The sequence below is a fragment of the Ostrea edulis genome, chromosome 4 (assembly GCF_947568905.1).
Source record: "Ostrea edulis chromosome 4, xbOstEdul1.1, whole genome shotgun sequence".
Taxonomy (NCBI): domain Eukaryota; kingdom Metazoa; phylum Mollusca; class Bivalvia; order Ostreida; family Ostreidae; genus Ostrea; species Ostrea edulis.
In genome coordinates, this window is record NC_079167.1 from 32,314,909 (window position 1) to 32,328,692 (window position 13,784).

Below are 13,784 nucleotides of genomic sequence, written 5' to 3' on the forward strand. Positions count from 1 at the left end.
TATTATGTGAAGTGATTTGAGATATGAAATTATGTGAAGTATTATGTGAAGCGATCTTGAGTTATGTCGTTATGTGAGGTATTATGTGAAGCGATCTTGAGTTATGTCATTATGTGAAGTATTATGTGAAGCGATCTTGAGTTATGTCGTTATGTGAGGTATTATGTGAAGCGATCTTGAGTTATGTCATTATGTGAAGTATTATGTGAAGCGATCTTGAGTTATGTCGTTATGTGAGGTATTATGTGAAGCGATCCGAGTTAGGTCGTTATGTAAAGCGGTGTAAGCTATGTTAATGTGTAGGGTAAAGTGTAAAGTGCGAAACGTTTTGAGTTATGTCGTTGTGTAAAGTAATATTTGAAACGCTTTGAGTTATGTCATTGTGTAAAATGTGAAACGTTTAGTGATGTCGTAATGTCTGAGTTATTTCGATGTGTGGGGTATTTTATGTTAGTAACACGACTCTTCCTTTTTATACTAGATTGGTATAGTTTTATGCAATATGACTTACATGCATACGATTTTAAAAAGAGATGCATTGGCTGAATTAAGGCACACCGACTGCAAGGCTGTAACAGATTGTTTTCGCTTGTGTTTGAAAATACTGTGATATATAGAAATAATATGGACCATAAATTGCACAGAAGAATAAACTAAAATATTGTGAATGCCATATTAGCATTTCAAATCCATGATGATTCCAGCAATTTGGTGGAAACATGGTTTATAACATACAGACTTTTTCGGTTCGCTGGGACTAAATGTTCGCGGAAATAGAACCATGAGATGTAGAATACAGTCAGGTGAAAGTTTTTAATGGTCTCTTGCCGAGAAATCATTAACGCTACATAATTTGAAATTGTACAAGCCTTCTTGATTGTGATGCTGCATCTGAACCATATTTTCAGATGCACAGAGGCTAAAGTTCTTTGTTTTGCAGCACGAATGGCTCATTTTCAACAATCTCCTGGTCCTTGTGTGTTTCAAACTTGCATGCATGATGCATCTGTCGATATAAACAAGTATTCATGATTTGGGTAATGCATCCGATTTATTTTGTCGGATGAGTGACGAGTTTCTAGTTACATCCCTAAGTACCTGCAGCTAATCTATGTGTTTCACAATTTACATGGATGATTCTCAACACTTCAACAAGTCTTTTACAATAATATGAGGTGTAGTATTGCAATCCCAGCAGCCTCACAGATAATGTTCATTGTGGAAAGTGTCTCGTCTATCAGATTAATCTGACGTAATTGTAACCCGTCTGGCGAACTGTGTCGTTTGTATTTCACCAGTGACATTGCAGCGTTTTATCGACATTCAGTCCATGACGTCCGACTGGTATTTGACACGTGAAGTTCACTGAGTGTCTGTCTGTGCAAGACATACGTCACTTGGGATGACAAAGAGACATATGTATATCTGGTAACCGATTCCAGGAATTCATTTCGGAAACAAGTTGAAACCTAGATGGAAGATTCTAAATCAAGCTTCTGTCCATCTTTGCAAGACGTCAAACTCTTGGGGTTATACAGATACATCACCTGACAATTAATTTAGATAAGTCTGACCACTCACTGTGCCACTGCTTGTTCAGGAATTCATCAGACGCATTGAGAACCAATAAAAAGATGGACCTCTCAAAGTCTGGGTACATTTTGTTTTTGAGAGAGAGAGAGACAAGAAATGGAAAATCACAAATCCATTGGTGTCCAACTCCATCTGAAATTGACTGATATACAATACAACGTGAAATGCAAAACGCTTGTTCTAGTTTCTATCGCGTGCTTTTCTTGGCATTTCTTTTTTACCATCAGCGTATATGTTATTGAAAATGACATTCACAGAGTGATTAAAGCCCTAGTATTTTTCTGTAACACTTTTCTTTTAAATTAATATGTTTTGTAGTTTCTTCAAAGGATTTTGAGACAGTCAAATAAAGAACATGCATGACTGATATGTTTATCAATATTGCAGGGCATAGTTGATCTTTTCATAGAAGAAAGGACAAAGAAATCCATACAGAAATTAAGGCCTTTCATAGTGATTGTCTGCTTCAGACTCTGGTTCTTTTTTCTCCCAGTCGGCACTTGAGTGACAGAAACACTAAAAGATAAAATTCTGTGCAGACCAAATGTCTTCAATGATATACGTCCAGGAATCCGCATGTCTTAATGCATATTAATCAATCATACCACTTTACTTAATGTACATATGCACTGCGCAGGCGTTAAATGCATGTCGTTTCCATGCAGTCATTTATAGATTTTGAAGTCATGAACATTTACGTTAATGTTCTTCAACACCTGGTGCAGCTAGAATATTGGAAATACGATCTATTCTTTATATAATTGATGCATTTATGATTTTCATTTTTGTCATTGAGAAAGGTCAGGTATTCAAATTGGATATTTATTTTGCAAGAAAAATCACTCATTTTTGAAGGATTTTCATCTGAGATATCATATTGATATGTCTTCGTCAATAGACTGGAGAGGGAGCCCGCGGATCTGATTACCTTTGTATTTAATATGATTAGATAATACACCGTGTGCAGTTTATTTGTATACAAGGAAGAATCACGGATCTAGATATAGTCCTTGTTGACCAGAACAAACTGATTTTAAAAATCCATATTCAAATTACCAGTATTCCACTATTCATATTCTTGAAACTAAAAATAAAAGTTAGTGACTTATCGAATACATGTTGTAAATCAAAATTAATATTTCATCTTACTCACAATGAAAGCACATATACGTTTGTCATAATTTATTTAAGATTTTGGGTTACCTGGTAGTCTACTTATTCCAATACTGACTGCCAAAAATGTCAGAAAACTGTAACAATTCTCGAAACCAGAAAATTGTATGGCAAACCCAATATGATTAATTTACTAATGTTGTACTGCATTAAAACAAGCCATTGAAAATAACAAATGACTTGATAACTAGCACTATCAAGGACAGATCACTCCGCGAAAAACAGAGCACAACATATTGGAACTTTTTTTTCAATTTGATAAAATATATATCTACCTTTAATCATCTTGATATTTAGTAAATATTTCAATTAATACACACATAGTAAAAATGTCAAGCACGTAGCACCGTTGTACAAAGTGGGCGGGGGGGGGGGGGGGCAGTCGGAAGAAAAAATTCTTTCAGAATTGTCTACCCCCTCCCCCAATTTAAAAGATGTTATTCCTCCAAAAATTCAAAACAAACAAAAATTCCGAGTCGGGGGTGGGGGTGGGGGTGGGGAGCGTAATACCACTATCAAAACTATGGGGGGGGGGGGGGGGAGGGAGGAGGACAATCGCTCATTCTATCTTACTTTGCATGTGAAAACAACTAACTTTGATTGAAAAAAAAAGAAGCAGGAATGAACATTGTCAAAAAAGGTGGCAGAACTCTCACCCTCGCCCCCTCCCTCCCTCGGTTATTCGTGCCTGTACTGTGTCAAACGTACTGACAGAGCCATCACTTGCGTCAAGACCAACATTGGCACATACTTGCGTCGTAACGATCCAGTGATTCCTACTGTCTGTAATGGACGGGGAAGGACACGCTAGACTTTGATGATATGATAGGTAGTCTGCTTCGTGTCTGCTGCTGTAATCAAACAGCGATAATGACGAAGGTAGAGACGGTAATTAAATCGTAAGTCACTTTAATTTGATGAGTTGTTAAACTGAATAGCTCAGATGTTACATAAATAAGGTACTCTGATAAATTCTACACAATTGATGTAACGATATTTGTATTTTCATATTGACTATATATCGTCCGTTAACGAGGACGAGGGAGAAAGCATCTCTATAATGAAACCTAATCTTAAACACAATTTAGAAAAAGTGAAAAGGTCAGATTGCTTTATTGAGTTTGTCGCCCAGTAGCTGTTACTGATCACGATTTTTGAAAATTGAATATACACGGTATATATATACATCTGCGTTACATGAACGTTTTATATAATAAGCTTATCTCACACATGTGAATGAAAAAATGTATATTTACAAATTACAGTTTCTGTTTTATGTTTTTATCTTAAAGTACACTTTAAACGAGACATACTTTATGCGATTTTATGTGAAAAATATATTCGGTGTCAACGGTGTATAGCAATCCCCGAAATAATTGTTTCCGGATGTACGCTACTAAGTTACCATTCGTTATGATTAATCATATTTCAACAAAAATATCGAGTCCCGAAACGATATAGACTTATCCATCAGAAAAACACTACCATTTAGACTGTACACTAGAATTTCCAACAGCTAAGTGAAACTTTCTTTCCTTCGGTCTTTGAGTTCGGCACTCAGAGTAATTGCGGGGTTCGAACTTTTGATGAATTAACTATCTGCTAGTTACGGTTTTATTATGAATTATAATTTCGGAGACCTGTTTTGCGCTGCTCGATCAGCATGGCTGGTGGAATTTTATCTCATCAATAATGTATCCGGTGGTGAAACGTTTCATCATAAACCGGTAACAATGTTATCCTTATAGTTGATGGTAACATATGGTTTTTTTGTATTTTATTCAGCAATAAAAAAGTTCTATAAGAAATGTGTTACACTTATCTTATTTAATAACGCTGAATTCACGCTGTTGAAGGTCGCCTGTTTGGTACAATGATAATAGCTGCGTAAAAAAAATATTTCGAATAGGGCTCAAACATGAAGATTGCGTGAAACTGGGAAATTTTCATGTTATGTTGCACTTATAAAATAGCTAAAAGTTCAAAATTTGTGGAACTAACCCGGAGTTGGCACCATCATAAAATATTTACATGAAATCCTGAGAGAGAGAGAGAGAGAGAGAGAGAGAGAGAGTCGGCACCAGCATGTAATAAGTTTACCGTTTACCTAACCTAAAGTTTGTCCCGCAATAAAATGTGTACACCTGACCGAGAGTCAGCGCCTCTGCAAAATGTGTTGACCCGACCGAGAGTCGGCGCCGCAACAGATTGAATGGACCTGAAATGAGTTGGTAGCGTCCCAAAATACGTGAACCTAACGTGTAGTCGGTTCTGTCACATAATACATGGACTTAACTACAGTCGGCACCACCGCAAAATGTGTTGACCGTAATATTACGGTGGTAAAAAAAAACTTGTAAACTAATGAAACACTATATAATGCCTTTATGAACCTGTATCATGCTGACTTCCGTGATATCAGATGATTGAGAATTTTGTTAAAGTTTATAAGGAATGCACCTTTAATCTCTAGTTTACAAGTAATTACATAGAATACTTATGTAATTGTCTCCCTCATTCTACCCTCGTTATTTCACGCCTTTATGTTGACCAGGTACTGATAGACAGAGAAGAAATTGACACATTATTGCTAGATAATATTTCCCACTGTAGTGGATGAAATTGGTCTCTCCCGATCGATAGGGAGTCTAGTATAAATAATCCAGCCCTCACGTCTTCTCCAATGAAAAGCAGTTGGTCACCGCACATGTAAGTACCGAATCATTCATATTCTGTTTACATTCTGTACTTTACATAGAAATAATTTTGATGTAGCGCACTTTTCAATTAATACCAAATATTTCTCACTTCTCGATAAATGCTAGCTGTATGAAAAGCCACTTGTGAAAATATCAGAACAAATTATTCTTGTATAAATAAAAGTCGGACTCGTATTTCAATAGATCCGCCGTAACAAATGGTTGTTTTTTCATAATAGATAATATGTTTTAATTATATGTGTCGAGTAGTGTTTTCTTTTGTTGTACTTGAGAAAAGTTGCTATAGTTTTAATAAATGTACATGTTGGGTAATGCTGTTGGTTTACTACGATTTTTCGGGTTTCATGCAGCAATAAAAAAAAAACCACAAACAGATAACAGATCCCTAGCGATCTCGAGAATTTTTTTATGCTATTTTAGTTTGCTTTTTTGTGACCACGAGAAACTCGATTTGAAATTACAAAGGCAGACCTTTGATCAAAGAAAAAGTCTTAGTTTTACGTGTAGAACTATGAAGGTTTCACGGACATGCGACACTAGCTGCATGAAAATGAAATTCGATTAATATTCGCGTGCCTCGATGACGTGTATTTCTAGGGGGGGGGGGGGGGGGGAGTGGAGTAATAAAAGAATAAAAATAATTTTGGTGTAACACATCAACATTTTGGCGAGGTTTAACGAAATTGTTACCCGGATTTAGAGGCGAAAAATCTGTTGATGCAAGCTGTCATCAGCCAGTTTATAAGTAATGAACGAGTATGTTAAAAGTTTAAAGCATATGGATTGATGTTCATATATATATCGACATGGGACAGCATTCTTCAAATTATTTTTGGCAATTGTAGAACACATCACTTATAATGTCGTAAAAAATATACAATATATTTATCTTTTGGTTTCTATGATATATATACATACATGTGTATATACATGTATTTGAGAAGAAAATAATACCCTACTAAAACTTTATGATTTGTATTTTCTAACAATTAAAAATGCATAACCCCGATACTTACAAATGAATGTCGCAGTTTAAAAAGAATATCCACTTAGTTTGAAACATTAAATTCCTAATAACGGCAAATTTATGACTGGTCAACAGGAAATGTTTACTCCTCCTAGTCACCTGATCACACCTCTGGTATTTTTTCAGGAGTTTGTTGGCACAGTTCTTTATAAGATTATGAGATTGATCACTGTTCGTTATCTTCGCCTTTTTTATACAAGCTATAAAACTTGGGCAACCTTTCCCCTTCTGTTTTAATTAATGCATTTAATCAGTCGTATGTCGTACATCATTGAAATAGACACCTATATAAAATCACAATCACACCACAGTGGCGGATCAAGAGGGGGAATTGCGCATGCAAACCCTTTTTCGTTAAACGTTTTAAACACAAATAGTCATTTTTATCATTTGGGGTCATCGACCCTCCCTTTTTTGGCGGAAAAGGTACAATCTTGGGTTGCAACCCACCTTTGAATTTTTTTTGGATCCGCCACTTTACCGTAAATGTAAATGGCAATTCCAGTATATCTGATTAAAATCAGACTTCAAACAACCAATATCTTGCACATTTTTGTGAACAGTTATAAAATTAATTCATTTATTAATTAATCGCTGTGAGACTATTATTTTAAAAAGATGTATATGAACGACTAGACTGGTTTACTAATGGATTATGTGTTTCTTGAAAACATAAGATCAATTAAGAATTCGTCTGTCCAAAACAACTTTTAGATATTTCCTTCGCGGTCCCCGTAATTAATCATCTTCTATTATTAACTTTTCCAGCTGTAATAATTTCGCTAGCCCAATAGCGACATCGACAAGAGAGAACCACAGGAGCCGGTATTCTATAATGATAAGAATAAATTTAACATCCCCTATATCTATCGAATTTCCTCCAGAGTGATTGTATAGATAGTGGTAGTGTCATACTAATTGTATTTTTTTTTTAAAACAATAAATTTACTGGGTGGGTGTAAATACAAAAACTAAAATATGACAGTAGGTCAGGGCACAAGAGATCAAGTTCAAGGCATTCCTGTTGAACTGAAATTCAGAAAGTAAAAACGTTGAACTTAAATCAATCCACGGAATGAATTTAAAAGCATTGAGGGGGAAGGGGTGTTGAGTCAGCAAATTTGACTGGTCGACAAATTAGATATACATATCCAAACAGGAAACATTTTCAGTATCCGGTCGTTACATATCTATCGAAATTAAATATTAAAGGGAAAGGCAACCCTAACCACATATTTGCTTTTATGAATGAAGTATTACTTACTGATATCGTAATTGACAGTCTTTAACAAAATATTCTTGCTTAACAATTAAATCAATATTAATCTATCATGTATTTTAAATTACCCGCCGCTAAGAGAGTCGCCATTGAAGTTAAATTTATGACATCACACTGTCTATTCCGGTTTATTTCATCAGCAACACTGTAAACATGACAATTCACGAACACTGAGTTAAGTTTGGAGCCGTATAGATTTGAGCCCGTTCTATCGCAAGAAGAAATTGAGAAAAGAATACGTTCGGTCGAGTCGCAGACAAGACAGACGGTAAACGTTCTTCATACAAATGTCTTGAACCTCAACTTGTCATTACGCAAATGATGGATCCACAGTTTACGTAGTCTTTTCTTTTCAAATGACTTGGTTGTGTTGGGAATTTCGGAAGAAAAAAAAACCAAGCACCTTTTTTCACATCTCCCCTTCGCATTATAGTGTAATTAACTGCTTGCCAGGAAGGCATCAACCTATTTATTCGTAAAATCTACCACATGCACATCTTTGATGATCTCACAGGTGCTTAGGTTCAGGACACACACACACACACACACACACACACACACACACCTCCGAATAAGCTACATGAGTTGATTTAATTGATTTTTTTGTTGAAAATATTTCTAATGCATGTCAACGTCTTGCATACTCATAAAGTCCAAAATACATGTAATTCAAAAAAGCCCTTTAAAAAAATATCCTCACTGTTCTGTTATAATAACCAGTGAGGATATTTTTAAGGGCTTATTTTGAATTATTTTGGACTTTATGGGTATGCAAGACGTTGTTGACATGCATTAGAAATATTTTCAAGAAAATTATTAAATCAACTCATGTAGCTTATTCGGAAGGGGGGGGGGGGTCCTGAACCCAAGCACCTGTGGATGATCTTAGAATCTCATCAAAACCGGAGCAGACGGTGTGACGTCAAAATTATTGATTTTTGTGGTCTTGAATACAAAAGAGTTACACATCATGGCAGCCTCTATAGATCGCGGGAATTTCAATTTTTGACGTTTTCAAAGTACTGAAGCTTGTCTAGGCAAATATATCAACATAATTGTATGACATATCTTTATCATGTAAAACTTATACGGTACCAATTTTGATGCACCAGATGCGCATTTCGACAAATAATGTCTCTTCAGTGATGCTCAACCGAAATGTTTGAAATCCGAAATAACAATGAAGTTTTAGAGCTATTATAGCCAAAAACAGCGTGCTAAAAAAAGTGGAGTCAAATTCGTCTAAGGATAAGAGCTATGCATGAGGGAGATAATCCTTAATTTTGAAATGAATTTCTAATTTTATAACAGCAATTAAATATACATCCGTATTTTCAAGCTAGTAACGAAGTACTATATATGATTAATCCTAACATTTATCATGTAAAAATCTTTTGGGTTGCCTCCCCTTTAAAATAAAAGACAATACTAAACTAAATTCACCAACGACACGAACGATTAAGTCAAATTTTCGGTGCGACCTGTCCCTTCCTTATTTTTACGTTAAAAATGTACCAAAAGCTAGCAATAAATATACAAACGTATACTCATTGCAAATTACATGTTTATTGTTTTGGGCTTGCTTATCATTATGATTTTCTAAACGAACTATTTGTCTAGTGGGGTGATCCACGAAGCGTGAAGTGATAATGGGTGACGTAATTGATCACGTCATTTTTATCACTATGCACATTGTGACTGATCTGATTAGCACCGCCCAAATAATCAAAACTTCCACGCAGTCTCGATGCAGTTTAATGCTAGCAATTTGCAGCTATTATCGGAAGGGGGTCTGATCACGCAGTGATAGACAGCAGGCAGTACTATAATGCTTGTTACATGTATATTCTAATGTCATGTGATAGATAGCAGGCAGTACTATAATACCTGTTATATTCTAATATCATGTTTGCTGTGACTCTCCGCACTTCTTCCTTCAATTATTACAGGTGAAAATGAACACTCATTACAAGAAAGGTCGCTCACAAAGCCTGCCTAATTGGAATGGCGACCGGGATGACAAGTTACACTACAGACTGACCATCATGGGCGCCGCCGGAGTCGGCAAGAGCTGTATCATCTCACAGTTCCTCTACGACCGCTTTATTAGTGAGTACAAAGAAACTGTGGAGGAATTCCACCGCGGGGAATACACCGTGGACGGTCGAGAATTGATCCTTGACATTTTAGACACCGCGGGTGCACATTCATTTCCGGCCATGCGCAGACTGGCCATCTCAACAAGTGACGCTTTTGTTTTGGTGTATTCTATTGACGATGAGTCCTCGTTTCAAGGAGTGAAATATTTGCGAGACATTATTTTAGCAGAGCGAAAAGGAGAAAATGCACCAATAGTAGTCGTGGGTAATAAATCTGACATTTCTGAAGAAAAGAGAGCCATTATGCGCGAAACAGCGGAGTCTATCGTGTGCTTTGACTGGGGCAACGGTTACATTGAAGCTTCAGCAAAAGCGAACGTTAACGTTGTTGGAATTTTCAAAGAAATTCTTCGACAAGCGCATGTTGAGTTGAATATTACTCAAAAAATTCCACAGAGAAAGCGCTTTGGTTCTACGTCATCCGAGGGATCCGACCTCTCGAGCAGTAATTCACCAACAAGGAAGAGAAACAGCTGCGTCATTTCGTAGAATGATGAAATTTATCTTGCACTTTGTGAAATGTTGTATATGACTGTATATATATTTCTATATTAAAACATGAAAATATATATTGTCACTGATCGTTGCACTCCGTTCATGCAGGAAAAAAACCTAGGACAATTCATTGTCAGGTTCATCGTACCTCTAATCAATAGCGTTCATTATAGTATGCGAATCCTTTATAAAACTTTTAAATGATCTGCCGTAATAGATCACATGTACTAAATCCAAAACTCTAGTAAGAATGTGCTCTATGCAGTTATATTGTGTGCTTCATACCTCCCTAAATAACTCTATATTAATTTTCTTGGTAGTACATTACAGTTGTTTATAGAAAGTATCGTTAAACACAGACGCGACAGGCGGTAAAAAACGATAAGCATGCATCTAAATCTGTGGTACTTCAAATACAGCTGGTGACGTTTCAATATGGTTGAGAAATATTCGAAGGTACAATGTACGTACAGCAAACAATCAAACAAACAAGGTTTGTGAAACTAACGCAAACTGTTGACGGGGCTAAGAAAACCATTTCCACAAGTCATATAGTTATTGTATTTTTCATTTCGGGGGGGTGGGGGGGGGTGTTGTGTTATTATTTTCAATATTCAGGATAGTCAGATGCATGCAAAATGTATGCAAAATGTAAAAGCAAAAAAAAAAAGAAAAAGTAATTGATATCTGTATGCGGCGTAATCAATCGTATAATACGTATAATGGCACCATAAGCGAGAGATCAAGTCTTGTTAAGTTCTCTGTGAAAATAGAGTGTGCTCAAAGAAAAGAACGGGAATACTTAGTGTCGGCTCGTTTATTTCAGAGGATTTATGTATGAGTCTGATCATTTTCTTTAGCGAAAGTGGAAAATATTAAACACTTCCATGGGTCTCTTTTTAAGAAATCTTTTTTTTTTTAAGTATGAGAGTTTGAGCTCAGACGTTTCACGCCAGCATAAGTCGTGAAGCATTTCACGCCCTCATGTATTTTCAAAACTGAATTTTATTTTATTTTTACATATACATTCTACTTTTATTTCTATTGGAATTCCCAACCATTAAAATAGATGTACTGTATTTATAAAGATTCATACGCGCAATGTTCAAAACCGCAACGAATTCATCATCACATATACAATTCGTAGATAGATCGAAGGCAAAGCCATAGGAAAAACATTTTAATGCATATATGTAATAGATGTATTGTCGTCACAAATCGAGGAAATGCATGACATGTTCTGATAGTTGCTCAAGATAATAAATCGCATGCTTAATTATCAAAAAATAAATACATTCATTTGATAATCATTATTTTCTAGTCAAGGCTTAGAGCATTACACTGGATTCTCAATGTACGTTTTAAGAAAACTTGACGATTGTATGAATGTAATAAATCAGCAGAAATGAGTCCAAGTTTATATTGTATACAAATTTGTTTTGGAAAATACAATGTATCATACACATTCTAAGAAAAATTCCTTTTGAAAGTTAAATAAATATATTTGAAAAACACGGTAATACCCGGCAACAGATAAATGTGGGATTTTATACATGTATATCGTATCTGAAATGATCCCGCGTGGTTTACACTAACAAGACCATAAACAGAAATGTTCCTCGTACACTGACGTTACAAAATAAATGTCATCTTACCACAGACTCGATCTGTCTCTTGATTTTTTTTCCTTCAAAGATTTGATCGAGAATGAAAATGTTAGCACCAGAGAGTCATCACTCTCTCGGGTTTATTTCTGTCTGACCTATTTGTCTCCAGAATCCTTGGCCAAGAAGAACACACTTTAATAACAAGACGACGTTTTCTTCCTGGAGTGCTTAGAAATCGATGCCCGACCAATCGCTGGGTGAGTATCATATGAAATTCACTCGATACCCGGTTATCACAAACCTTTGTGGTTGTACAAATATTACAATAGATTACACCGCGTGTGACCGCTTAACCGCAAAGACCTGGAGATCAACGGACACACACGGAAAGAAAATGATGGCTTTTCTTAATTACATTTCAGAGTAAGCTCGTTTTACCTGAAACCACATAATAAAGACCCTCGGATTTATGCTGTAAACCTCTTATTTCCCAGCGATTTAATTGCACGCCACGGAATGATAGTATGTTGTAACCGTAGTAAATATGTTGTTTTCTTCTGGTGTCAAATTCTTCGTTCCAGTGTATACAGGGTTTTACATATTTCAGTTCATGAAATTCAAATTCCAACCATGTTGACTAATGTGGAAAAAAATATCAGCCCTTGCATTACAAAGAAAACATTCTTGGTCAACCCTAGTAGAAACTTAGTTGCAAAAATGTATAAGGTACACCTGTTCGGTCTTAAATGTACAAATATTTACATTTGCCAATGCACTTCCTTATATGACAGTACAAATGAAATTGACATTCACTTTCTTGTAACATGAAGTAGGTCACGTGACCAGTCTTTTCTTAAGTATGAATACAATCACCGCTTCAAAAGTCAGTTCCTGTACTTTCATCTGGTTTCTTGATTATAAATGCAATGCACTGGGGGATTTAGACCCCCCCCCCTTTCACCACAAATCTAAAACGTTTAAATAGTGCGAGTAAAATTCCAGATTGGCACCCAAAATGGTCGAGTATTTTGACTTTCACATGTGCCCCTCCCACTTTCGGAAACCCTGGATCCGCCACTGCAATGACATATCATAACAGAAACAAACGCAGCAGGATATTTATACAGAGTTTAATTTATTTTTTAAACAAACAAGAATTTCATCAATTTGTAAAACAGACACATTAAACATACCGTTTTGTTGTTTCATTTTAAACTATTAAATACCGTCTAAAAATATGCCTAAAATGCAACTTCTGCATGGCGAATTAATAAAATAACTATGATATTGAAAGCAAAAAAAATGTAGGCAGAGTTATAAATCTATTTACTTTATGATGATGATGATGAGTTGACCTGTTGTTTCCCGACAACTGTCATCACGGCTATGACTCGGCATGATTATAAGCGAGGGTGGTTTCGAGGCTCGAAAAATTATGTTCATGACAGGGTACGTTACCGGTCGGAGTCTTCATCAAAATCCTACAACAGAAATCTCTCAAGTGAACAAAAACTGTCAGTTCGTTTTTATTGTCTCTTATACACATTGAAGGTAAATAAAAGAAGCAACCTACCTGCACTTCGTCTAAATATGTCTTACTGTCTCGAAGCGTCTCCTGCAAGGCTACAACCGCGAGTCCTAACGATGAACATGCCGTTGTTTCCTTCTTAATTTTTTTTTACCTGACTGAAAGCTTAACGTTAACTTGACCATCATATCCTCCATCAATTC

At 35.9% G+C, this 13,784-nt stretch overlaps 1 protein-coding gene across 1 annotated transcript; it reads left to right on the forward strand.

Annotated features, from left to right (window-relative positions):
* The first annotated feature begins 5,450 nt into the window (after positions 1-5,450).
* On the forward strand, positions 5,451-10,528 carry LOC125669880 (ras-related protein Rap-2a-like). The gene is made up of 2 exons (XM_048904718.2): positions 5,451-5,475; positions 9,742-10,528. The coding sequence occupies exon 2, from the start codon at positions 9,748-9,750 to the stop codon at positions 10,438-10,440; it is 693 nt and encodes a 230-aa protein (XP_048760675.1). The 5' UTR covers positions 5,451-5,475; positions 9,742-9,747; the 3' UTR covers positions 10,441-10,528.
* Positions 10,529-13,784: the final 3,256 nt, after the last annotated feature.